Source organism: Bemisia tabaci, chromosome 2 (assembly GCF_918797505.1).
Source record: "Bemisia tabaci chromosome 2, PGI_BMITA_v3".
Classification (NCBI taxonomy): Eukaryota; Metazoa; Arthropoda; class Insecta; order Hemiptera; family Aleyrodidae; genus Bemisia; species Bemisia tabaci.
The window spans coordinates 30705146-30732613 of record NC_092794.1 but is presented as its reverse complement, the minus strand read 5'-3'; the positions used below and the strand labels follow the sequence as shown (position 1 = coordinate 30732613).

The 27468-nt window shown below is 39.9% G+C and overlaps 1 protein-coding gene across 9 annotated transcripts in view; it reads left to right on the top strand.

Annotated features, from left to right (window-relative positions):
• Window positions 1-27468, top strand: part of PsGEF (Protostome-specific GEF) — a 516326-nt gene that overhangs the window by 233994 nt on the left and 254864 nt on the right. For 8 of the 9 annotated variants that reach the window (XM_072297125.1, XM_072297130.1, XM_072297124.1 and 5 more), the window contains one exon: window positions 19004-19159. The exons of the other annotated variant lie outside the window; for it this stretch is intronic. In XM_072297125.1, the coding sequence (XP_072153226.1) occupies window positions 19004-19159 (156 nt within the window). The remainder of the gene's footprint in view (window positions 1-19003; window positions 19160-27468) is intronic. 9 annotated transcript variants of the gene reach the window in all.

Here is a 27468-nt window from a genome sequence, read left to right as displayed (position 1 = left end):
CTCAGATCTAGGAGCCTCTCATTATAAACACATTTTTATATCTTTTTTGAGAATTTGAGGAAGTTATACTAAAGAAGCAGTATTACCCCTAAAAGTATGCTTGAATTTGAGACTGAGGAGGCAACCTTACCCACCTCTACCCCCTCCCCTTCTTTCCAGAAGCCAAAAAAATTAGTACTTTCCGATCTGTTTCTTTCAAAGTTTTGCATTTAGTAGGGTTATCTTTTTCATTTTGTGAGAAGAAATAAGAAAAGTCTAAAATGTATTGTTATTAATTGAATACTTCCACATTATTTAAAAATGTTTTGAAAAGTTAGAGCAAATTATGGATATTACCGCAAATTATAAGCTAAACGTGGGACAAAATTTCTTGTGAAGTTTCCGAGGACCACTAGACAAGGTACGAATTTAAGCATTCTAATACATGTTTCCTTGTCAGAATTTTCACGTACAGCACGATTCGCACAACGAAAATTACTTAAACCACATCCTAACGAATATATTAACGTTTTTATTTCACATTGGTCACGAGGAACTTGAACTGCCCGCTGACAAGAAACTCAAAGGTCTACGTGAGTCGAATCGCGCACTACAACGGTTTCAGCAAGCCTCTCAATCGAGCAATATACATTTCCCACCATGTGCTGTTCTAACTATAAGCAATTTTCTATAGCTGAGCCAAAGTGTCAAGATTGAGGTTGCTAGATTTGTATATAGTAAAACTGTTATGATAACATTTAGCGCGCGATGTGAATCACGTAGAGCATTGAGCTTTCATGAGCGGGTGGTTTGAATTCACGCATTAAGAATCATTTAATTCTTCGTAAGAAGTTCATTTCGGTAAATTTCGCTGTGAGCATCGTGTTCGACGTGAAATTTTGGTTTCGAAACATGTATCAGAATGCTGGAATTCGTACCTTATCTAGTAGTCCGAAGTGGTCATAGAGGTAATATACTGTCTAAGAACAGTCAAAGCACCATGCGATATTTTCTTAGAACCAAAAGAAAGCGGCTTTACATATATTATTCACCGTATCACGAGAAGCACCTAACATTATAAAAATAACCGGTGAACAATGAATCTGATTTTCTTGACCTCCAGTAATTTATTTTATGTTTTGTTGCTTCCAACGTTTTTCCTACTTTTGTGTATAGTCCTTGCATATGTCGTCCTACTACAGCAATCATTAAGTTTTATCTAGTTTTACTTTTTGACAATCTCCGAGTTTTTGCGAGCTACTTTTACTTCTGGACTCTGGTGATACGGGGAATATGTAAAGGCGTTACGTATTAGGTGTAAGAGAATATCCCATAATGCTTTGACAGTTCGTAGACAGTATATTACGTACATGACCACTTCTTAGTTAAAACAATTACAACGAAACCTCAGAAAAACAATTGGAAACTTCACAAGAAATTTTGTCCCACGATTATCTTATCGTAAGGCCGGGCTGGCCGGCGAGGCGCCCTCAAGGGGCCAAGGCAACTGGCAACTGCCGTCGTGCACCCCGAAGGTGGACCGCACTCCTTAACATATCTTCGTACTATTGACACATTGAGTATCATCTATATTCCCGCAAGGCTCAGCGGCCGTCTGATAGCCAACGGAAGGCTTTATCAAAGACTGTGGCAGACGCTGCAGAGCACGGGCTTTCGGAGCACGGCCATGCCCCCACCGAGTTGGACTGTGTTGTTGCAATGTACACTGATAGGTAGCGCTGGCAGTCGTGCACACTACGAGTGATTACCGATTTTTCACAACCCAGTCGAACAGTGCAGACGGATTACTTACGGGGTGACTATGTCCCTCCGCACCCTGTTACCTCGAAGGGTCAGGGTATTGGAGTGGCATAGTCATCCACGGTCACGATGACTGATATTTGAGTGTCCTCAAATAACAGTCACCTCCGGGGATTGAACCGGGGACCTCAGTATTGGCAGCGAACTGCCTTGACCACTACACCACTGAGGCTGACACGATTATCTTATTAATCACTGTAATATCGAAACTTTGCTCCAACTTGTCAAAAAATTTGAAATAATGTAGAAGTATTCAATAAATAAATACAATAATTTTTAGACTTTTCTTTTCTTTTTACAAAATTAAAAAAATAAACCTCCTGAGTGCAAAACTTTGAAAGAAACAAATCGGAAAGTACTAATTTTTTTGGCTACCGGAAGGAGGGGGAGGGGGCAAGGGTGGGTAAGGTTGCTCCCTACCTCTCATATTCAAGCATACTCTTATGGGTAATATTGCTTCTTATATATGTATAACCTCCTCAAATTCTCAAAAAAGATATAAAAAAGTGTTCATAATGAGAGGCTCCTAGATCTGAGGAGACTGCGGAGAGAGGAGAAGGTAGATTTAGAGGTGAGGGGGCAGTTTAGGGGTGGAAAGAGAATTTGGAACCTTCTTTATCGAAGACGAAGTATGAAAATCATAAAATTATACAAAAACAGAGAAAAAAGCATCGCAGCCATCGAATAACCATGTATTACGCAATACGGACTACACAGGCCCGGGTTAGTCATTCTAGGGGTAGACATGAAAAAAATTGCTGTGCCTAAAAAAAAATTCAATTTTTTTCAAGAATTATGTTTTTAAGTGTTTTTATTTGAGAAGGACAGACTTCTCAATCAATTATAGCCGTTGTAGCGCGAAAAACAAAAAGCCGCCGGGTCTTGTAGACCTGGATAGTCATCTAAGGTTAAGGCGTGGGCTGTAGTATAGAGATCGTTTTGTGCTGTTAGTTGAAATGAGTCAAACAAGCTAACTCAAACTCCTCACGTAGTTTTTTCCTAACTTTCAGAATTTTCCCTACGACAATTTTTCTGATCTCATTTTTGATAATTACAATAGAAATAATGATACATACAAAATAAAATATATTTGATTAACACGCGTTTTAAAGCAAAGTGTGAAATTTCTGTATTCTTTGATCATGCGGCATTCCACGCAAAAAAATTATTCCCGATCGTCCTCCATTTTTACGTTAAAGGCGTACATGGTAGTGAAGAGAGGAAACATTGCGAACACATTACAAAACGGAATGAAAACAAGACTTATCGAATGGAATTTTCAATCATCGTTAGCCTCAAATTGTCTTGGAGGAAATCAAAAAGCTTTGACATATTGCTTCAAAAGCGAACGATTCGTAGACAGGAGAAGTCGTCCGGTTTTTTCAATTACTAAGCAATGTATTCAACGAATTGGAAGATAGGAGAGAGGGGACTTTTACACACATCTCCCAAACTATCCGGGACATCTTACCTTTATATATAATTGTTGTTGTTAATTACAATATTTTTATCTAATTTGTAAAGTATAATAACAAAAATTGTTTAATACTATACCTACTCTAGAACATTATTTTTATTATTATTTTTGTTTTTGTTTACCTGTTCTGTTTGATTTTTTTTCTCAAGTATATGAATTCCTAAGAAAAAAAAGCTTTTAAAGCATTATCATTAGTTTGCAGTCCATCGCCTATCAATATTACTACGTATAAAATTCAAAAGTTATTATTTTTGGGTAACAGGTAGTGCCCGTATTTTTACGGATCTTACCTAATTTGAACTTCATCCTACTTACAATCTGATTAACAGTGATATGATAATCTTTGTAGAAAGATATTTTAAAATTATCTGTTTCATATTCATCTTGTATAAATTCAATCGTGCAGAATCACTCAATTAGCCATGTTCTTTCTGAGGTAACTACTTGATTTATTTAGTGTCTACTTATTCTTAATTATTATTCAAAGTATCATTGAGTTTTGTTTTCATCAAGTTTCTCCTCAATAAATTTTGCTTTTGATTTTGATTTTGATTTTCATATTTTTATTTCAATATCGTTTCATTAGTATCTTACCTAATGCCCCACAACTTAAGTCATTTATTTATTTTATTATTGGTTTTTCTTTTTTCCATCTGATGTAAGTGCCGCATTTTCTTTGAGTTAGGTACTTTATTCAAAAATGTCAATTTCCTTCTCTATTCGCTATTTCCTTCCCTCCCTGGGCGGCGCCCGATTCCCTCGCGAGATTCCCTCCCGGATCCGATTCCCTCCCGCAGCCCAAGTCCGTTTCCGATTCCCTCCCGCTAATGACCTTTAATAAAATGAAGCGGCAACGCCGCATTAATCATTCAACTTACCATTTCCAGAGAGGTGCGCTGTTTCCCGTGAGTGTTTCAGGAAAATTAGTGTAGATTTACAATATTATGATGATTTGATAAAGAAAGTGGGCTAGGTTGATAGTAAGTTCCCAAAGTCTGCTTCATATGTATGAATGAAACAAAATTTGAGAACCTTCTCCCCCTTCTGAGCCTCTTCATGGTTGCCGGATGTATACAGAAAAACTAAAAGGGGTATTTAGAGCCCGATGCTTTCGAAGAAGAAAACATGCTAAAAAAAATGCTGAAACGGGTGAATTGAGCCCAATGCGTCAAAGAAGAAAACATGCGGACAAAAAGCTGAAACGGGTGTAGAGAGCCCGACGCGTCACACAAAAAATGAAATCACTGAAGTAAGACACTGGGTTTTTACAATAAAATATTGGGCGAATTCCGGTGGGAGACCGTGCGAATGAACCTCAGCAGAGCTTCGTCATTGCAGTTGGCATCTAGCTCAGCAATGCATTTCTCGAGGAATTTTATTTTTTGGATGATATTCGACCTGAGTTTCGCCTCCGTGTGATTTGCAGAGTTGATCAAAATTCGGCTGTCCTTAAATATTTTTCAAGTACACTCACGAAACTGAAGAGGTTGGAGTGGGCTTTGTAAAAAAAAAGAATTATAGCGCGAGTGAAAACTCTCACAGGCGTCAGTTGTTCTCGTCCGCTCGGCGGTTTTTTCTGCCCACATTTGAGGGGGGGGGGGGGGAATGGCTCCTTCACCGATTTAATTAACAATTATGTAATTGCAAAATTCATTAACTTTTCTAATTTTTTTTTTTTAAATTTACCTGAAACACTCACGGGAAACAGCGCACCTCTCTGGAAATGCTATGTTGAATGATTAATGCGGCGTTGCCGCTTCATTTTATGAAAGGTCATTAGCGGGAGGGAATCGGAAACGTCGGAAACGGACTTCGGCTGCGGAGAGAATCGGATCCGGGAGGGAATCTCGGGAGGGAATCGGGCGCCGCCCCCTCCCCTCCCCCCTCGACACCTTTAGAGTACCTGTATACGGGAGAGTATTGCCATCTCAATCCTTTTACTACAAAAACAGTGTGTCGCTCTCTGATTTGTCGGCTATCATGGGGCCTCAAAGTTGGACCAATGTAAACAAACCCTAGCTCCTCCACTCCTAGTTCGGCCCAATGTAAACAAACAAGATGGCGGAAAAGTTTCAACAAAGTTCTAGGCGTAATTTTGGGTGTGATAGAATTTTTTTTTATATCAATCTTCTGAATTGAGTTCGAATCGAACTTTGATAATAATTTGTTGCCTAAAATGAAGCTTTGGGTGTGATTATCATTCATTTCTCAGCCAATAATACGCGTTCCTTTGGGTCAGGTTTGTTTACATTGGCCCAACTTCGGAGCTCCATGATAGCCTGAAACTGATGAACCAATCAGAAAGCGGCAGAAAGATGGCAATACTCTCCCGTATACAGGTACTCTAGTCACCTCCTAGCGTTTTTTACATTTTGGGTAATTTTCAGTCGTCATCAGCATAGCCGATGAAGTTCCATCGAACTAAAGTTAACACAACATATAGGTATAGAAATTCGTATAACAGAAAGGAGGGGCTGCGATTTGATCCGAAATCGGGTAATTATTTGATAGTTGCCGGTTTCCTATATACGTACAGGGTTATCCAAAAGTCACCTAGCACCCCTGTAACTTTTTTCCTAATTGAGATAGAAGTTTGAAACTTTGGCAATGTTCCTCGGTCTGGAGAAGCAACTTCTGATCCCCTCAAAATTTTGGGGGGGCAGCCCCTCTGAAGGGGGGCGGGGGCTAACTTTTTTTCAAATAGCAACCCCCCTTTTGTGATACCTCATTCGAAAGATAAGAAAGAGAACTTTTTGGCACAAACCGCAGGTCAAAATGTTGATTTTTGACAAAATGGCGGCCGGTCTGTTTTGGCATCTCCGTTTTATATCGGCGAATTGGTCTGAAACTCATTATGCTAGGGTTTTTCGGGACGAGAAAAACGACTGTGGTATTAGTGTCCCAGAAAAGTCAGTCCTTTTAAAAATGGCGGCTTGGAGCGGGAAGTGAATATCAAGGCTGCTTATCGTTGGATTTGTATGAAAATTGGTATGCGGGGGTATTTTGGCACGAAAAGAACGAATCTTTCATCGGATTTTTGAAATTTCGAATAACATAAAGATGGCAGCGAAAAAATAACTGGAAATCCATATCACGGCTATTTACCGATGGATTTGCACGAAAGTCGATACTCTGATGATTTTTGGCCCCCTTTGATAGGTCGGCTAGCTCCAAAAACCACCAGAGTATTGCCTTTCGTGCAAATCCACCGGTAAAAAGCCGTGATATGGATTTCCAGTTATTTTTTCGCTGCCATTTAAAATTTTTTCGAAATTTCAAAAATCCAATGAAAGATCCGTTCTTATCGTGCCAAAAAACCCTAGAATAACGAGTTTCAGACCAATCCGCCGATAGAAAACGGAGATGCCAAATTTCCGCCATTTTGAACTTTGACCGGTCGCCATTTTGTCAAAAATCAACATTTTGACCTGTGGTTTGCGCCAAAAATTTTCTTTTTTTATTATCTTTCGAATGAGGTATCACAAAAGGGGGGTTGCTGTTTGAAAAAAAAGTTAGCCCCCGCCCTCCTTAAAGGTAGCTGCTCCCGAAAATTTTGAGGGGACCAAAAAGTTGCTACTCTAGACCAAGGAACATTGGGCTCCATTTCCACAGCCCCCCCCCCCCCCACAATCGAATCTTAAATAAAAAATTATATCATAATTCTGTGCTAATTTTGTGCTATTCTGTGCCGCAAATTAAAAATTTTGTGCTGCAAAATTAAGGGGGAAACGCTCCTCAAAATTGGGGGGGCTGTAGAAACGGTAGCCCCTCCCACTTTCGAATTTTCGAAAAAAAAGAATGCCATAATTTTTTGCTAATTTTGTGCTATTTTGTGCCGCAAGAAAAAAATTTTGTGCCGCAAAATTAAGGGGGGTAGCAACATTTCAAATTGGGGGGCTGTAGAAATGTTTGCCCCCTGTTTTGATTTCTCGGAAAAGGAGTATGCCATAATTTTGTGCTAATTTTGTGCTATTTTGTGCCGCAGCGAAACATTCAATTTTTTCAAATTTAAGGGGGGTAATGGGCACATCAAATTTTGGGGGGCTGTAGAAATGTTAGCCCCCCTTTTTGATTTCATTGAAATGGAGTATGCCGTAAGTGTTTGCGAATTTTGTGCTATTTTGTGCCGTAGCGAAACATTCAATTTTTTCAAATTTAAGGGGGGTAACGGGCACATCAAATTTTGGGGGGGGCTGTGGAAATGTTTGCCCCCCTTTTTGATTTCTTGAAAAAAAGTATGCCGTAATACTCTCATAATTTTGTGCTATTTTGTGCCGCAAAAAGAAAATTTTGTGCTCCAAAATTAGGGGGCTTCAATACCACCCCAAATTAAGGGGGAGGGTCGAAGGTGCGGCAGCCCCCCACTTTCGAACTTCGAGAAAAAAAGCACGTCATAATTTTGTGCTAATTTTGTGCTATTTTGTGCCGCAAAAAGAAAATTTTATGCTCCAAGTTAGCACTCCGTCGGAACCCGAATCTTCCGCTCCGGAGACGCAGGCTCGCAGGTAGCCGGAACCTTCGGCAGCGCATTGTGGTCACATCTCTCTCCGCTTTGACTGCTGCCCTTGGAAGCGGACGGGAAGGGCCAAGCACCGTGGCAACTCAAGAAAGATCCGGGCGGGAGATCCGGCGCTCTTTGCACGGGATATTTAAACAGAGAAATTTATCCTAATCATTAAGGAGCCTTTTCGGGGGGTTATATACCGTTGAGTGTCAGCGAGCTCCAAACCGAATGTTGTTCTACTGTTATTATTTTGCACGCTACCGATTATTATTAACTTAATCGAACAGTTAAGTACACACACAAATACTTTCTAAAATTTGGTGTTGTATTCATGGTTCTGAGGAAAATTACTGCACATTGGGCCCCTGGCCAAGGTATGAATTAATGGACTATATCTTTTTACGTCGATCGATGGTAAACCTCCCTTCTTACGAGAAAATATGAATATATTCCAGGAAATGCTGATGAGATGAAGAAATAGGGATAGTAGTATCGGACACAGCGTAAAAAAACACATCAATAACATCCATCGTATGTTAAGCTTTGTTTTCGGACGCAGACCTACGTAATTATTTGAGATTTTTGTATACCGTCATTTACCCTTCATAAAGCACTGTCCCATGTTTCACCGCTGAAACGAGAGGTGAATATATTGTTTTTGAAGTGTCTGATGGAACTCTTCCCTCTCAATTTTTTCGGCTTAATCCGAATACGGTCTTAGATGTTTTCTAGAAATTACTGATTTTCCGGAAAATTAAATTTTTTGAATAAAAAGTATTCTTCAATGTAAAATCCCATATTAAAAAGACGGCTCAGTCGGCATGGGTCAATATCATTCAATTTGGCTGAAACTTGGCAGAGTGTTTTTGATCAAATGAATTATTTTTCAGGGAGTAGGACCAAAAAAATTCGCAAAAGTAATTTCGCCATGTGTGATTAGGCAACTATAGCCATCGATATGATAAAACCGGTCCCTTGACTCACATCACTCCGCTTGATTGCGATCAATGTATTCTGTTCCATTTAGGAGCGACCCTGGCAACCTGAAAATTTTTGCATCGTCTTTTGCAACACCCTATATACCCCTGCTTGTCGACCACGGAACCAGAAGTGCTATTGCTTTTGTTCTTCATGATAGGCCATTTTTAATTACTGGCCGCTATGCAGTCCAACCCCCAAAGGTCCCGCTTCGCAGGCCTTTGTTGCTCAATAAATTTAAGTATACCGGGGGCGCGCGCGCTATGATGTCTAGGAAATCGGATAAGTAATAAATACCATAATCTCTTAATTGGCAACACAGCAATCCTCTAGACCGCTACTCAGCACGCTCGACATCGCTGCCCCATTGTCTCGCGCTTACCTGAATCTGACCCTCGAAATTTCAACCGAGGATCAGTCAGCTTGCGAGTGCAATTTTTTGTTTTTTTCAAAAGAAGTTTTTTTAGTCAATATTTTCAAATTCGCGGTAAAATTTCGAGCAAATTGGTGGTCAAACCAAAGAAAATACGTGATTCTGCGGCATAGCAAGATCAATAGGATCGCATTTAGCAAACAGGAACTTGCGCAATTACAGCGTTGTTAAAATATTGATTTTTTCATAATTATCTAAAAAAATCTCCCAAAATAGCAAATAGTTCTGGCTTCCTACTAAATAATTTTTGTAAATTTTGACGGGAAATAATTCTGTACATTTACATACAGTACATATATTTCGTACTTTTAAAAGAAAAAAAAGTAGTTGCGCCATTATGAAAATACTGTAATCACGCTGGCTCCTTTTTGCTAAATGCGGTCCAATATTTCTTCTGCTGAATTTGCAACTTGCTGACCGGCATCTCCGTTGTATAGAAACAAATCATAAAAAAATTTAGTTCATTGTAATCTGCTTTTTCCGCAGAATGTAAGTTTACTAAGAGAGTTATAGTCAAGGCAAATCTTAAAAATATCATCAAATTTCTTTGGAGCTCCAATAGGCCATAGGGAATAAGGCCATCGGATTGAGATCCATTAATGCCGAGCGGTCTATTGTTATGTTTAAAGGAGACCGGCATCGGCCTAGATGTGGTTGCGCTGGTGTCAGCGTGTGCTGGAAAAACCTCAGGTCCAGACATCATCGTATCGCGCCCTCAGTATAGAACGGGACTATCCAGGGATTCTCTTCCATTAGTAGCCGCGAAAGCCATGAGAATCACCCCGGTTGATCATCCAAACGAACTGAGACTAAAAAAACCAAAATCAATATCTCTAATTTGGTCGATTTTCCGCCAAATTTGAAATTCCCGTCATTTTTCATCGGAGGGAACTTCAAATTTTGTTTATTGCCCCTACCCTTGCCCAGCTCACCAGTCAACCCAACTATTAGAACCCTGGGTCATATTCCCAAACTCCGGATTTTTTTTTTTTTTTTTTTTTTTTTTTTTTTTTTTTTTTTTTTTATTTGCACAATAGAAATTTTGTAGAATAAACACTTTTAGACTTCATATAAGTCTTTTAAAAGCTTGTCTTAATTGTCTAAATAATATTAAACTAATTCTAGTTACATTTTATAAAAAGTACTACCTTTATAATATTAAGGAGAAAGAAAAAGACAGATTTACTTCAAAGTATAAAGGCCTTATTAATTTATCTAGGTGTGGAATTGGGCTACCGGACTCGGTCAAAGCCCGAAAAACCTCCGATTACGTCTTAAGAGCGTAGGGAGGCACGTGTGGTTTAACTAATTAAGGAAATTTTGAGAAGCCCTGGATTCCAAGCTCATAGGGCTTGCGACGTCTTAATCTTCGACCACATCGGTCCCATTCCAAGAGCTCAAGAGCTTCAGGGTTGGGGTGCCGGTGTAGACGAAATTCGTATGCAGTGTACATCTTGGTGATGTAGTCCTCCACTGAATCAATGTTGAGGTCCGTGCGAATATCTACATTCCTCTCGTACCATCTTGCTTTAGTAATACTTCTCAGGATCTTCATTTGCATGATTTCTATTTTATCTAAATTTGACTTGGCTGCGCAACCCCACAATTGGCAACCGTAACTCCAAACAGGCCTCAACATTGATTTGTAATTGTAGAGGAGCAACTTGATATTTAGGGATAACCGTGACTTACGTCCGATGAGCCACTGCATATTGGAAAATTTCAGTCGCAATTGTGCTACTTTTTTTTTTAATATGGTTGCCCCACCTGAGCCTGGAATCCAGGTGAAGTTCAAGATATTTGGCGACAGAGTCGCGTGGAATTTTATCTTCTCCTAAAGAAAGCGGGATGTGAATATATGGACGATTAGTAAAAATTACTTCAACTGATTTTGAGGCATTTAATTTTGTTTTATCTCTCATTGTCCATTTATTTATTTTATTCAAGTGTTGCTGAGCTGTATGACGTGCCTCTCTATAGCTTTTAGACGAGGCTAGCACGAGAGTATCGTCGGCATAAACTCCCAGTTTCCCCCTCCTTCCAGACTGTGGGATGTCTGTGGTAAAGAGAGAGTAGAGAAGAGGGGAAAAACAGGAGCCCTGTGGAACCCCCGCTCGTATTTGTCTGAAACCTGATGTTGTATTTTCATATCTGACTCTGAACTGTCTTCCAGTAAGAAAGGACGATAGGAGCTCCACATGGTTACATGGGAGCATGGTGAAAAGTTTATCGACGAGCCTCTCATGCCAGACTCGATCGAACGCTTGTGCTACATCAAGGAAAACAGCCACGCAGTATTCGCCCTTTTCCAAAGCGTCTTCGATAAATTTAGTGACACGGTGTAATTGATCCACTGTTGAATGTTGAGCCCTAAAGCCAAATTGGGCATCAATGATTAAGTTATTTTGCTTTACAATTTCATTTAAACGTTTTATATAAAGTTTTTCAAATAATTTTCCTATGACCGGCAGTAAGGAAATTGGTCTATAAGAAGCAGCTTCTGCTGGTGGTTTATCTGGCTTTAGAAGAGTGAAAATTTCTGCCATTTTCCATTGCTTGGGGATATATTTGCAACGAATGACTGCATTAAAAATAGCTGTTAATTTCATAATTGCTTTGTTCGGCAGGTTTTTCAAAATAAGACCTGAAATTTTGTCATAGCCAGGAGCTTTTTTGGCTAAACTCTGGATGGAACGGGCTCATCTGGGGATTATCGCCTGTCGATAGCCGGAAAGTCATGAAAATCAACCCAGTGAAACGCTGAAACGAACTGTGACAAAAAATTAAATTGATACATCGAACGATGTCATATTTCGACGTTGAAAATGGCGATTTTTGTAAAATCGACGGCTTTTTTGGGGGATATCTGAGCAAACCTGGGGATTTAAGGATTTTTAGCGAAATCTAGGGATTTTTTTTTTTCTTCCCGGCTAGGGCTTTTTTTCGGGTCAATAATATAATATCTTAATCTTGATCAATTTAATATCTTATTTATTCACACGATGCCGATGCGCACGAGATAAAAGTTTCGAAAACATATCAAAAGCGCGATCCGATTCAGCGATAGTGATAGGGTGTTCCGTTTTTAGACAACCATCTCAAAACCTTGCTCCCCGGGCTTTTTCCCATTCCTTCTGGTCCCCAAAAGACAAACCTGAAGTTTCAGCACCATAGCTGAAGTCTACACTTTCCCCCAAAGCGATGAAAATTTTGGACGCAATTACATTGGTTTAAATGGGGAGAAAATAGGCCGATTAGCGGAACTACGTTTTTCGGTCTTAAAATGCGTCGAAATGATTTCAAACCTGACCATCTCTTGAGAAGTCGTCCAGAGGCCTATTTTGAATGAGAAAATTCCACTTTTGACCCAGAGATGGGGGGAGGGGGGGTCACGGCGCAGTTACTTAGGAGGCGCTGCGCGCAGCAAAATGATAGCATTTGACAGTTTTTGATCAACCTCAAAACAGGCCCTCCGAAGCTGAGGAGGCTAATATATCTCATAAATTTTAATAAAATACCCGAGAAAAAATGGATCGTTCAAGCTCATTCAGGATCGTTCGATTTTCAATGATCCTGAATGAGTTTGAATGATTCTTCAATGAGCATCAATGATCCCGAATGAGCTTGAATGCGCTGACTCGTTGGATCATTCAACTTGAATGATCCGGATCGTTCAAGTCGAACGATCCGGATCTTTGACCCAATGCGCTTGAATACGCTGGCCCATTCGATCATTCAACTTGAATGTGCCAACTTGTTGGATCGTTCAATTTGAATGTGCTGACTTGTTGGATCGTTCAACTTGTATGATCAGGATCATTTAATTTGAATGATTCAATTAATCAGCTTATTCAAACTCATTGGGCCAATGATCAGGCTTATCGTAGCTGAATCATTAAGAGCATTAAAATTGAACGGCCCAACATGCTAGCTCATTCAAGCTTATTAGGTCAACGATCCAGATTATTAAAGTTGAATAAGCCACTACTATGCCAGCATCTGATTGGGTCACTTGGATAATTTTTACCTCCCACTATTCTACATTAATATAATTGCTATGTAACTTTAATAAATACTCAATCGGGTCAAACTCTGGGACGCTACCACAATGATATGATCACTTCAGCAGATTCGGATATTCAAGTATCGGTCTGATGCGAATCTATTATAAAGAAATTGTAAGAAGTATAGACGCAAATGCACATGGGTAGCCATTTTCACTTCGCAGTTTTTCTTCGACAGAAAAATGAAGGAATAAGGGAAAAGTTCAAAAACACTGACTCGCCAGAAATTTCATCCAATTCCTCTTGAAGTAAGCTCATCATCCGCTCTATTAGAGTAACAGTGTGAATGTACCTTCAATAAAAGTAGTTTGAAGGTGAAAATATTTTTGCTACAAACTATCTCCCACATGCTGTCAAGAATTCAAAACACAAAACAGTCATGATGGGAGAGGCTCGTAGCTTTGCCGCCGAGTTGCAAAGCTGCTCTGCCGTGCTAAGAAAGAACGCCATATTAGCCTTCAGACGTTGCTAAGTTTCCTCCGATAAAAACCAGATTTACTGGGAAAATTGCTAATATTACTTTCCAAAATTTTTAGACAATTGTACGCAATTTAATCTAAAATATCTGAACTTTTCTAGAAAAAAAAATACATGAATATTTTCAAAAATACATGTTTTATCAAGAGAAATTTGGCAACTCTCGGATGTTCATCCGGCGTTCTTCCTTAGCACGGCAGTGCTGCAGGGATACTTTCCATCGACAACTGAAGAATTTAACTAGAAAGAAACATATAAAAATAACAGCATAACCAAAAAAAAATGTTGAATTGAGGAATAAACCGCGCGTTTAGAATTGCATGAGCGATGTCGCTGTTACTCTGATTTAAAAGAAAGATACCAGCAAAAATTACATTGGGATACAGCAGGGGTATAAAATTGGCTTTGCCTCTGAAATAATTAATTTACCTTAGATTGTGCTTTGAAGTGATACAAGGCAGTAGGTAATTACAAATTTGTGCTTGAGTGTTTGTTCAAATGAAGTGTCATCGATGGAGAAAATTTTATTGAAGTAAAATTGTGTCCTCGGACCATAAAGCAGTGCATTTGATGACTGGAGCACAACTCACAGGTATAAGGTAACATCATACTGATAACTTGCTAAACGGTCAAGGGAAAAAACAATAAATAGAATTTAAAGCGACATAGAAGAGAAATTACAGAACAGAGGATTTCAATTTTTGAGGAAAGTAGGGCCTCTCTCTCACTAGCCTTTCTGAAAATTCTTAACATTAGCCTTATGACAGTAAAAAAAATGAGCCTTACATGATAATATAAAAAAAAGAGACGAGAAATTGACATAATCATAGCAATCCTTAAGACAGGAGGATGGGAAAATATTTCAGCAATGTGGCAACGCCGTTACTTCCCCGGCTCCCGCCACTCGTTTGCTGCGCGAAGAAAACAAAGGAAGATGACCGTTGAGCCAAGGAAGATGGAAATTCCACCCCCGAACCTGTAACGGCCGAGGGGTCGCGGTATTCGCCACTTGGTCTGATCAGTTTTGCTCAGGTTTTGCCATGTTTTGCTGCCTGCGTATCATTAGCGTGTCGCTGCTCAGATTTTTCGTCTGTGTTGCTTTAAATTCTATGTATTTATTGTTTTTTCGCTGGACTGTTTAACAAGTTATCAGTATAAACTTACCTCATACCTGTGAGTTGTGCTCCAGCCATCAAATGCACTGCTTTGTGTTCCGAGGACACAATTTTACCTCAATATTTTCTCCATCGATAACGCTTCATTTGAACAAACACGCAAGCACAAAATTGTAAGTACTATTGCCTTATTTCACTTCAAAGCACAATCTAAGGTAAATTAATTATTTCAGAGACAAAGTCAATTTTATACCCCTATATCCCAATGTAATTTTTGCTTGTTTCTTTCTTTTAAATCAGAGTAAAACAGCGACATCGCTTATGCAATTCTAAACGCGCGGTTAATTCTTCAATTCAACATTTTTCTGGTTATGCTGTTAATTTAATATGTTCCATTTTAGTTAAATTTTTCAGTGGTCGATGGAAAGAATCCCCGCAGCAGCTCTGCAACTCGGCGGCAAAGCTACGAGCCTCTCCCACAATGACTGTTGTGTGGTTTGAATTCTTGACAGCGTGTGGTAGATGGTTTGTAGCAAAAATTTTCACCTTCAAACTACTTTTATTATAGTACCTACATTCACACTGTTGTTGTAATAGGGCGGAGGATGAGCTTACTTCAGGAGGAATTGGATAAACTTCTGGTGAGTCTGTGTTTTTTTAACTTTTCCTATCATCATATGTTTTTTTGGTTTTTTCCCCCTCATTTTTCTGTTGAAAAAAAACTGCAAAGGAGGAATGGATATCCATGTACTTTTGCTTCTATACTATTTACAATCTTTTTATGATAGATTCTCACCAGACCGAGAACTTTACTCACTAGAAATCAACGATCAGGAGAATTCAAGCTGGCTGGGATTCAACGATCAGGATCATTCAAGCTAGTTGGGATTCAACGATCAGGATCATTCAAGCTCGTTGAAATTCAACGATCAGGATCATTCAAGCTCGTTGAAATTCAACGATCAGGATCATTCAAACTCGTTGAAATCCAATGATCCGGATCATTGAAGCTCGTTCAAATCCAATGATCCGGATCATTCTAGCTCGTTGAGATCCAATGATCAGGATCATTCAAGCTCGTTGAAATTCAACGATCAGGATCATTCAAACTCGTTGAAATTCAATGATCAAGATCATTCAAGCTCATTCGGGCGCATTAAAATTCAATGATCAAGTAAACGATCTGGATCATTCAAATTTGAATGAGCTGACGAAAAACTCATTCAAATTGAATGATCCGGATCGTTCATTTTTCAATGAGCTTGAATGATCCATTTTTTCTCGGGTAATGTACAAGAGTTGTTTTCATCCCTTCAGAACTATTTCAACCATTTACACTGTTGCCAAAATTTACTCGAAACTGGAAGGAAATTAGTGTATATCATGTTCTGCACTTGAGTGATTTTGGCAACAGTGTAAATGGTTGAAATAGTTCTGAAGGGATGAAAACAACTCTTGTACATTATTTTATTACAATTTATGAGATATATTAGCCTCCTCAGCTTCGGAGGGCCTGTTTTGAGGTTGATCAAAAACTGTCAAATGCTATCATTTTGCTGCGCGCAACGCCTCCAAACTAACTGCGCCGTGACCCCCCTCCCCCCATCTCTGGGTCAAAAGTGGAATTTTCTCATTCAAAATAGGCCTCTGGACAACTTCTCAAGAGATGGTCAGGTTTGAAATCATTTCGGCGCATTTTAAGACCGAAAAACGTAGTTCTGCAAATCGGCCTATTTTCTCCCCATTTAAACCAATGTAATTGCGCCCAAAATTTTCATCGCTTTGGGGGAAAGTGTAGACTTCAGCTATGGTGCTGAAACTTCAGATTTGTATTTTGGGGACCAAAAGGAATAGGAAAAAGCCCGGGGAGCAAGGTTTTGAGATGGTTGTCTAAAAACGGAACATCCTAGTGTAGTGAGAAGGTTGCGCATTTGTGCAGGAAAGTGTTGCAAACGATTATTTAAGGGAAGGGGAAATGATTTTTCAAGGAACGAGGATTTGTAATACGTAAAAGGCAAATTTGAAACATGAACTCCCCTTCCACTAAAAAAAAACCCACGAAAAATCCGAAATAAGCCGCCCGATGGCATAACACCATAAACCAGCCTCATAAATGAGGCTCTGTAAGCAGGCTCAGTTGATATCCTGTTGATATCTGCAAGAATCATGAAAATCAACCCAGTAGAACGCTAGAGCTAAGCGTTACCGAAAAAGGAAATTTCGGAAACTTGAGTGCTTTTTGAAATAAATAAAGCATTATTAAAAAATATAAATCTACATTGTGTGGGCACTTTATTTCAAACCAAACATCGGCACCTAAAGAAAAATGATGGAAAAATTTATTTTGTTATTAAAAATTGGAAAAGAGCACAGGGCGCATTCTAGTGAGGTAATGTTAACTAGATTTTGGAGGTCCTGAAATCAACTATAACACATTTTCTGAAACATTTCTTAAAAATGGTTCTTTTAAGATATGTTTCGCTGAATACGTGTCAAAATTGTTGTTGCTATGAAATGAAAGCCAATAATTTATTTCTGAAAACTGTTCGATTAAGTAAATAATAATCGGTAGCGTGCAAAATAATAACAGTAGAACAACATTCGGTTTGGAGCTCGCTGACACTCAACGGTATATAACCCCCGAAAAGGCTCCTTAATGATTAGGATAAATTTCTCTGTTTAAATATCCCGTGCAAAGAGCGCCGGATCTCCCGCCCGGATCTTTCTTGAGTTGCCACGGTGCTTGGCCCTTCCCGTCCGCTTCCAAGGGCAGAAGTCAAAGCGGAGAGAGATGTGACCACAATGCGCTGCCGAAGGTTCCGGCTACCTGCGAGCCTGCGTCTCCGGAGCGGAAGATTCGGGTTCCGACGGAGCGCTAACTTGTTTTACAGTCCCCGCCCCTTCAATTTCACGTGGTATTTAACCCTCTAATTTTGGAGCACAAAATTTTCTTTTTGCGGCACAAAATAGCACACAATTAGCACAAAATTATGACGTGCTTTTTTTCTCGAAATTCTAAAGTGGGGGGGCTATCGTTTCTACAGCCCCCCCAATTTGAAATGGTATTTAACCCCCCTAATTTTGGAGCATAAAATTTTCTTTTTGCGGCACAAAATAGCACAAAATTAGCACAAAATTATGGTTAAGTCATGGTAGATGTTGGAGGCCATTGAGGAATGGAATAAAGAATGGTAATAAGATAAAGAAATCCTTTTCACTTCGTGTTCACGGGAATGGTTCAAAGTTATGCTTTTTGAAGGTTTTTCGTTTTGAAAGCAGGGCAATACTCATCGTAGGTACTATCTCGTCTATTGTTCAACGACGTCTTGAACAGATCACTCACTTGCAATTTTACGGAACTTAATCATTTTCAAATGAGTAATTTGCATTATGGCGGATCCAGCAAAATTGGCAACATTGTCTTTCCTCCATGGAAACCTATGGAACCTATGGAAGTGTGTCGATTCTTATAGTGGGGCCAGGTGCTCCGACAAGAATCGATTATTTACGTGAGTTTAAATGGAGAAAATCCGGTGTTGCCAAATTGCTGGATCCGGCTCTGGTAATTTGACGTTTTATTATAGAATGTTTGAATTACAGTTCGCCATTAGAAATTGCCTTAATTGTAACTTTTCATATCTTCAAAGTTTAAGGTAAACTAATAGCAGAACCATCCCCGGTATTCATAGAATAATTTTCGAATTTACTCAATATCTTTTCGGTTTGTGAATAGAGCCTGTTTAAATTTTCAAGGTTCTCTTGCAAAATGAACTTTGCACAGTCTTAACAGCATTGCACTTGGTATTAGTAGATTCTGCTTGCAGAATGCAGTAGGTACATTATTAACATTACTACCTACTTAATCTGCCCAAAATTATGATGCAAGGAAAAACTCAAATCTGAGATTAAGTCTAATATAAACAAGTACCAGAACTCATCACCCCTATTTTGTTGAGAAAAAAACATGGGTTATAAATACGATCGCACGCATTGCGTTACTGAAGATGTTATCGTAGGTAACTAATATCTGTGAACTAAACACATATGTGACTTACTGAAAACAAAAAATATAGAGCATGCTTTCACTCTGTTCGCTCATTAAAGTTTTAGTGTTTGCCACGGTAACAAACTACCTCTGTTGTATCCCTTTTACAGGGAAGAGAATCTGCAGCTAACTTGCTGCTGAATATTGAGCAAGAGTATGCTTTGTGCCTTCAATTTGGTATAAGTAGGTTTCTCCTTCCACTTGCCGAAAGGAGAGACTTAGTGAATCAGCAGCAACATCAAATCTTGTTTCAGAACTCTCAAGAGGTAAGGATATACTCTATATAATTTAGATTTGTTTAAAGGGAATGCTTGGGCTAATTTTTCTATCCTCCAATCAGGTGATTAGATGCGAGCAGTCATCTTTCACGGACGACGCGACGGCGGTGGCTGCGCGCGCCTGCCTTCTTGACGAGGGACCTCGCTGGCCCTGTTAAAAATGATCAGTTGACGGTGTATCAGTTCGTCAACGGTGTTTTGGCGCGGAGCATCAGTAGACACCAATCGAGATCGGGTCAGTTGATGGCTTCAACTGATGTGAACTGATAAGTGGTAGCAGTTAGAAGTATCAAAAGATGTGAAATGTCACTTGCTACCATATATCAACTGATACGACATCATCATTAATATAAACTTCGAAGGATTAGGTACAGTAAACGAAGGCGTATAGGGGCCGATTCCGGCCAAAAATTAAAATACGGCCGGATTTAGGCCCAATCGATTCTTCATATGAAAAGGTGTTTTTAGCCAAAAGTCCCCATAAATCCCCTCGGGGGATTTCGCACAGTAGTCCGATGAAGTTGAAAATTGGACATATTTTCAAAAATTCACTGCGGAGCGAGAAATAAACTTGGAGAGCTCATTTTTGTTTTGAAACTGTAGGTAATTGAGTCTACTTTTCGAATAAACTATAGTTTTAAATGTCAAAGTAATTTAAAGGTGAGTAAAATTGAAAGAAATTGAAAATTGAGAATTATTGACAGGCATTTTCCGTATTTACGTCCTTATGAAGACCCGGATCGAAAAATATTCTACAGTAAAAGTTGTAGATCGTTCTTTTAGCGTTGATTTGGTATATTACGTCATAGGTTCATCTTTAAAATTGAGGGAGCAAAAGCGCAAAAACGGAGCGGGTCGACGCGCGGCCACCTATGTTTTGAATCGTGAACTGGCGATTTTAGGTGGCACATAATGGCAGTGACGGTTAATTCACCTCTGCTCGTCTACTTACGACCAAAATCAATCATTTCCATTATAAAGGCTTTTTTCTAAAGCGCCATAGTTGCCAGTTTTCGCTTTATTGTTTAACTGTTCAATAATTCGCTCTGGTAGCGATTCATGTAATACTTACGGCTTTTTGTTGCTTTTTGGACGACTTTTTAAACCTCCACCCCTTGTGAGGCAACAGTACAACTACATTTCAATCCCCTTTGGAATCAAGTAACTGCCCTGATCCCCCCCTCAACCCAATTTTCCAGAAAGTGACAGAGAAAGTGTGAAAAGTGGTGACTTTTTGTTTCTATTCAAAATTATTATTTTTTCTGAAAGTGAGAGGCTCACTAATACTTGAATTGACCCCCGCCCCCCTTCGTAAGACCCCGTGAGCCAAACTTAGACCTTACCCCCCCCCCCCTTTTCAGTAGCTTACGCAAGGTTTTTATTATAGGGCCCACTATAATAAAACTATTATAACTATTTATAGCCACTATTACTGAGATATTTCGAAAAATACTGCCTTTTTCACATAATCATAAAGTTTGATTGGAATTTTGATCGCAGGATAATAGTTATGATATTTTTATTCAAACCACCAAACTTTATCGTAAATGCCTTCGTGATAAAGGTAGGATGAATTTATATATTCGGACTCGACTTGTCGATATTATGAGGCATCTTCAATTAAATATGTAATTGATTAATGATTCCTCCTATTAAAGACGGCGATCCGTTTAAATCTTAGCTTTTCTAAAATTCATTAGTATCCATTAGATTCATTGACATCATACTTAAGATACGATTATATATTCTAATCTTTCCTTATGCACGGTCAAAAGCCATCAAAAATCTACTTTAATGGGTAGAATGACTATTCGATGTTTAAATAGTCTTAAACCTAAACTGTTTTCGCTTAGCATCGCCCAAATTTTAAATTTGGCGGGCAAATCTCCCCACTGGAAATTGTTCACCACCCGCCCGCCGAGAGCGCCACCTCCTTAATGCTCGTATCCCCGTGTATCAACAAAAACGCAGAGAGTATAGAAGGTTAGAGGCCCGACTGGATATAGGGAATAATTGAAACTGAAGTTGAGCCGCGAGTAAGCAGCTGCGCGAGAGTGCGCGACGAGCGGGATTTCCATACCACTGCGCTGATTGGCCAAGCGAGAGATGCGGACGGACGATGTATAAAAAATTGCCTACGTGGAGGTGGTCCAGCAGCAACATACCCGCCGCTAGTCACTAGGAAACCATAGGAAATAGTAGTTACGTGCGTTGCCGGCGAGCCCGCTGCGAGCACTTCTGTTTCAATTACCGATCATTGAGTTCGGCCTCTAATCTTCTATACTCTCTACAAAAACGTCAACAAACCTGGACAGGTTATAACGCGCTTTATTATCAATCATTAAATCGATCATGTTTGTGCAGTATTATTATGTTATACTTGTGTTCAGTACCTCGTAAAAAGGAACCGCGAAAGATGGAATCTGCCGGGATTCGAAATTCATTAACAACAATCATATTAGTTTGTAATAAAGATCTAAGTGTCAGTTCTTGCGTTAGCTTCGATGATTCATAGTATGTAATGTAAGTACCTAATTAGTTGTCTAATTTTGCTTGGTGTATACCTACGGAGTAATTTTGGAGATATTATAATGCATATTATATAATGCATTTGAATTCCTAGGTTTCACCTGACTCAAAGCGTTTGCTGCTAATATCGTTCCGACTCATTTATCGGAGAATTGAGCGTTTCCTATCGGCCCCTCTGCAATTATGAGATTAGTCCAAAGATCCTTTAGGAACTTAAACTAATGACTCAGGTGGTGCTTTTGAGCCAACTTTCAAAGAATTAAAGACATTTTTTTAAAATCTACCGTCAATGAGCTCTCCGTGTGACCGAAGTGCTCTCCTCGCTATATGACGCGTAACCCTTCAATTTTTAGTTTAGTCCAAAGACCTCATAGGAACATAAATTAATGAACCAGGTGGTACTCTTATGCCAACTTTCGAAGAATTAAAGGCATTTTTTTTCAAATTTACAGTCTTTGAAAATGAGCTGTTTGTGTGATGTCTCGGGGCAAAGTGCCTTACATTTGGGCCTCGTAATCCCTTGAATTTTGAGTTTAGTCCAAAGATCTTTTAGGACCTTAAATCAATGACCCAGGTGATGTGCTTGATGCCCACTTTTAAAGAATTAAAGGCATTTTTCAAAATTTACAGTCCCTCAAAATAAGCTTTCCGTGTGATTTTGCTAAAAATGGACAAGTTAGCGTAGCAACCCCAAATTTTAGCGTACCTCAAAATCGTTTGACGTGCATAAGGAGACCATAGATATGGTGTTTTGTGCCAATTTTGAATGAAATCGAATAGATAGATTCTGAGATATCGCTGTACACAGATTTGGGATCGGACGGACGGAGACGGACACACATTTTTTCAAGTATGGTTATTTTTACTCCTGGGACCTTAAAACGTCTAGAAATGATGAAATTTCAACTTTTTTTTTCTCGGAGGATGACAATACTTCCCCTCTACCCTAGGGGAGCGAGAAAATAAAAATCATCACTGTCAATGAGCGTTTCCTATGACCCCAGGCTATCCGCAATGAAATTTTACGTTTTTCTGAAACCCTTGATCCAAAAAAAAAGTGAATAAGGATCCTAAAAGTATTCAGCGACCCACGAATCAACAGATATTCCACGTCGAACATTTATCATCTCGCGATAGATCCACTTAGTATAGCTCAGGGTATCTGCGAAGCTTCAGACTTTCTTTGAGTCCTTGCGATCAATGGTTGAGAGCCTGCAATGAAATTTTAAGTTTTTCTGATACCCTTGATCCGTAAAAAACTAAGAGCCAGTCGTCACGTCGTTGTCCGATCCACGAACAGACAGCTATTTCACGATGAATTTTGAACTCTGGACGGAGCGAGGACCGCAATCTACGAAGGCCACGAAGAAAACCGCGTATACACATAAGATGGGTATGTATCATAGACGTGTTTATAACATCAGACATACAACCGGTCGATAGTAAAAGTCAAGAATCCATTTATTCAAACAAGCATAAAAACTCGTATATACATATAAGATACGCATGCGACTTAGGTAAAAGTTGGATTTTTTCGAAAACGAAACGTCGTATCAAAATTCGGTCTGTACACTTTTCCGATCTTCGATAGTGTAAAAGAATCGGGTCGGGCTGGGGTGGATCGGAGGAGGAGAATTTTCCGAAAATATTTTCCAGCTTAGGACTTAGAAAATTGTTTAATATCCCGAATCTGACCCTCCTCTCCAGTCACCGATACCAGTCCCATCCTGGAGGCAATGGTCTATTGATCCCGAAAATTTTACAAGTTTTCGATTCATCAAACTGAAATTGCAATATACAATCCCAGTTGCTTATTCCAAAACATAAGGTTCGGATACATATCTCCAAGCGCACACCGCTAAAAATTGAAATTCCCGGATCAGACCCTACTCTGCAGTCACTGATACCAGTCCCATCCTGGAAGAGATGGTCTTTGCGACTTAGGTAAAAGTTGGATTTTCTCGAAAACTAAAAGTCGTATCAAAATTCGGTCTGTACAGTTTTCCGATCTTCGATAGTGTGAAATAATCGCATCGGTCCGCTACGGATCGGAGGAGGGTCATTTTCCGAAAATATTTTCCAGCGTGGGACTTAGAAAATGTTTTAATTTCCGGAATCAGACCCTACTCTACAGTCTCCGATACCAGTCTCATCCTGGAGGATATGGTCTATCGATCCCGAAAATTTTACAAGTCTGAAAATCCGAATATTTTGCACAATCTGAAAACAATGTAAGGAACAAAACCGTGTATACACATAAGATAGGTATGTGTCATAGATGTGTTTTTACTATCAGTCATACAACCTGTCAATAGCAAAAGTCAAGAGTGAATTACCAACCCATTTATTCGAGCAAGCGTAAAAACTCGTACATACACATAAGATACGCATGCGACTTAGGTGAATGTTGAATTTTCTCGAAAACGAAAAGACATATTGAAATTCGGTCTGTACAGTTTTCCGATCTTCGAAAGTGTAAGAGAATCACATCGGTCCGGGGCGGATTGGAGGAGGGGAATTTTCCGAAAATGTTTTCCAGCGAGGGACTTAGAAAATTTTTTAATTCTCAAATAAGACCCTACTCTCCAGTCTCCGACACCAGGCCCATACTGCAAGATATGGTCTATCGTGGATGCCGCCAAAATTTTACAAGTCCGAAATCTCAAAAACAAAAAGTCGTATCAAAATTCGGTCCGTACAGTTTTCCGATCTTCGATAGTGTAAAAGAATCGCATCCGTCCGCAGTGGATCGGAGGAGGGTAATTATCTGAAAAATGTCTAATTTCTCGAAACAGATCCTACTCTCCAGTCACGATACTAGGCATATACTGTAGGAGACGGTCTTTCGAAGCCGGAAATTTTTAGAAGTCCAAAAATCCGAATTATTTGCACAATCTGACAACATTGTATTGAAAAATTAACTAATTTCGTGTACCATCTGGCAACACTGTAAAATTCGATGTTGCAAAATTTCACCTACAGTTAAATCATTTATTTAAGTGCACCGTCCGACAACGCTGTTGCATAACCGCCATCTTGAAGAATACACCATTGCATAGACCGCAGATTGAAGGGGTTATATTAAACTATTGCATAACCCGCATATTGAAGGGGCAACATGCAATACTTTTATTTTACAGCTAGCCATATTGAATAATAATCACCATACAACACTGTAATTTAATTCGTACTTTTCTGCACAATTTGGCTACAAACTTTTGTACTAAAGTCATCATTTTCACCCTACTTCCATCCTGGGTCAACCGCACTCCCAAGTACTTAGTGCTCGCAGCCTTTGATCTGCTGCCCATCCTCCAACTCAATGCTTTTCTGATCACCGCCAAAAGCCATCATCTCAGATTTGGATATGCTGACTTCCAAACCTCACTTCCGACACTCTTCTACTAACTTGCGCATCATGTACTCCGCGTCATCTTGGTCTTGAGCAACCACCACCTGGTCATCAGCAAAGCACAGAGTGAATAGAGTTTCAAAATCACCCGAGGGGACACCCATACTAGAGCATTTCCTTTTCCATCCCTTTAGCGCGCACTCGAGAAAAAATTTTAATTAAAGTTGGCGACAAACAACATCCCTGTTTTAAACCCTTAGTCACATAAAATCCCGCTTAGAACCCCCCATCGCACTTAACTTTGGTTAAACTCCCTTTATAAAACCGCTTGACAGCATTAATCAACCCCCCGTTAAAATTCGATTTTTCCAAGGCCTCCCAAAGTTTCACCAACGGCACACTGTCATACGCCTTCTGGAGATCCACAAAAATTAAATGCAGCTCCTCAGCTACGGCCATTTTCTTCTCAATGACCTGGACGATAACAAAGAGGTGATCTATCGTAGACCTGCCAGCTCTAAAACCAACCTGCTCCCCTGCTTCGTGATCCTGCCATTCGTCCTCGACCTTCGCTTTTAGTATCTTCCCGTACACTTTGCTTATCGTCCCGGTCACTAGGAGCCCCCGGTAGTTGTTACAGTCGTCCTTCCTTCCCTTCTTTTTGTAGATGGCCTTGATCCAGGACTCCTTCCACTCCCTTGGTACCTCGTCACCCCTGATGCATTGTTGCATCAGTTTTCTGAGGCACTCAAAGAGCTTGGCAGTCCCGAACTTGACCAACTCGACAGGAATCCCACCAGGACGCGGTGCTTTGTCATTAATTAGCTCTTTAACCGCTATAATTATGTCACAAATGTGAATCTCCAAGTTGTTCATTCTTCCGTTGTCCGTGCAGCTGTCTCGAAACTCTGGACGCCTTTCCGTCAAAAGATCTTTAAAATGATCCTCCAGTTTTTTAAGTGATATCGGAGAAACGATGTCGCGCTTCATGTCTCTACGTAAACCTTTAATTAACTTCCAGCTCTCAGCACTTTTTCTCCCCCCTAGCTGTAGGTGTTAATTCTAGAACAGTTGCTTTCCCAAGCTTCATTCTTCTTCCGTGTTATGAGGCTCCTAACTTCAGACTGAGCTTTCCTATAAGCAACTTCATATTCAGCCTTTTTAGACGACAGAAATATAAGATGTTTTTGCCTCTTGAGATTTATCTTGTCTTCAATTTCTTCATCCCACCGGTAAGGATGCTGGTATTATTACTGGTTTTGTGAACACCTAGGGCTTTTTTCGCTGCAGAGTGGATACATCTTTGATGAACTGATATTGCTCTTCCGTGGTACCCGAGAGTCCATCCCCCAACTTCTCATATAAGCGTTTCCGATACAGAGCCTTGACACTAGGGTGCTCCAAACTTTCGATGTTATACCATACCTCATGATTTTGCGTTCCCTGTCTCTGCTGTTGCTCATGCATTGGCTCTTTATCTTTAATCCCTTTAACGGGAAACGCTATATCTGCTCGGAGGAAATGATGGTCACTGCCGCTAGAGAGTCCCCTGCACACTCTAACTTGCTGCAATTTCAACTTAGTAGTGTGCTTTACAATAAATTACGTAATCGATGATGGTTTTCAATCCTCGCGTTGGCTGGACCCAGGTATACTTACGGATGTCTTTGTGTTGAAAAAAGCCATTCAAAATTCTCATCTCAGATTGAGAACAAATTGAGATGAGCCGATCACCGTTATCATTAACAGCATCCTCCCCAAACGGTCCAACAACTTTACAGTTGACTCGTCGTCCCATTCTCCTGTTCAAATCACCCATAAGAATGGCTTCCCTGCCAGCACCAACGTTCAGAATTTCATCATTCAGATCTTCAAAAAATTGGTCCTTACACGCGACAGTGGCATCATCATTTACACCGTACACATCGAGCAGCGTAATCTTATGTCCGTGCAGGTTGAGGTTCATTTTGATAATGCGCTGGTTGACGGCCTCCCAAGTGCCTACGAACTTTCGTAGGCTTTTCCGCAAAAGTATTGCTACTCCTCGCTGAGCACGCTGATCTTTGGCTACGCCGCTGTAGAATAGATCATAGTCACCGTAATTCTCTGACCCGTGCCCTTTCTTCTTGGTCTCAGTAAGAACAGCGACATCCACTTCAAGCTTCTGGATCTCCGATATCACTTCCGGTAGCTTATTCGAAATGCCTTGGACATTCCACGTCCCAAATACCAATGTCCGTTTTCTTAATTTTTGTCGACGTGTCCGTTTAGTTCCAGTGGTACCGAGGCTTGTATTGTTAGATCGTTTAACAGTAAAACCTTTTACAAGTACCTACCGGGGAGTTAGCCCGATGACTCAACCCCCAACCTGGAGGACCAGGGTTTGATTTCGGAGTTGCCTCTCCTAGACAGGTTG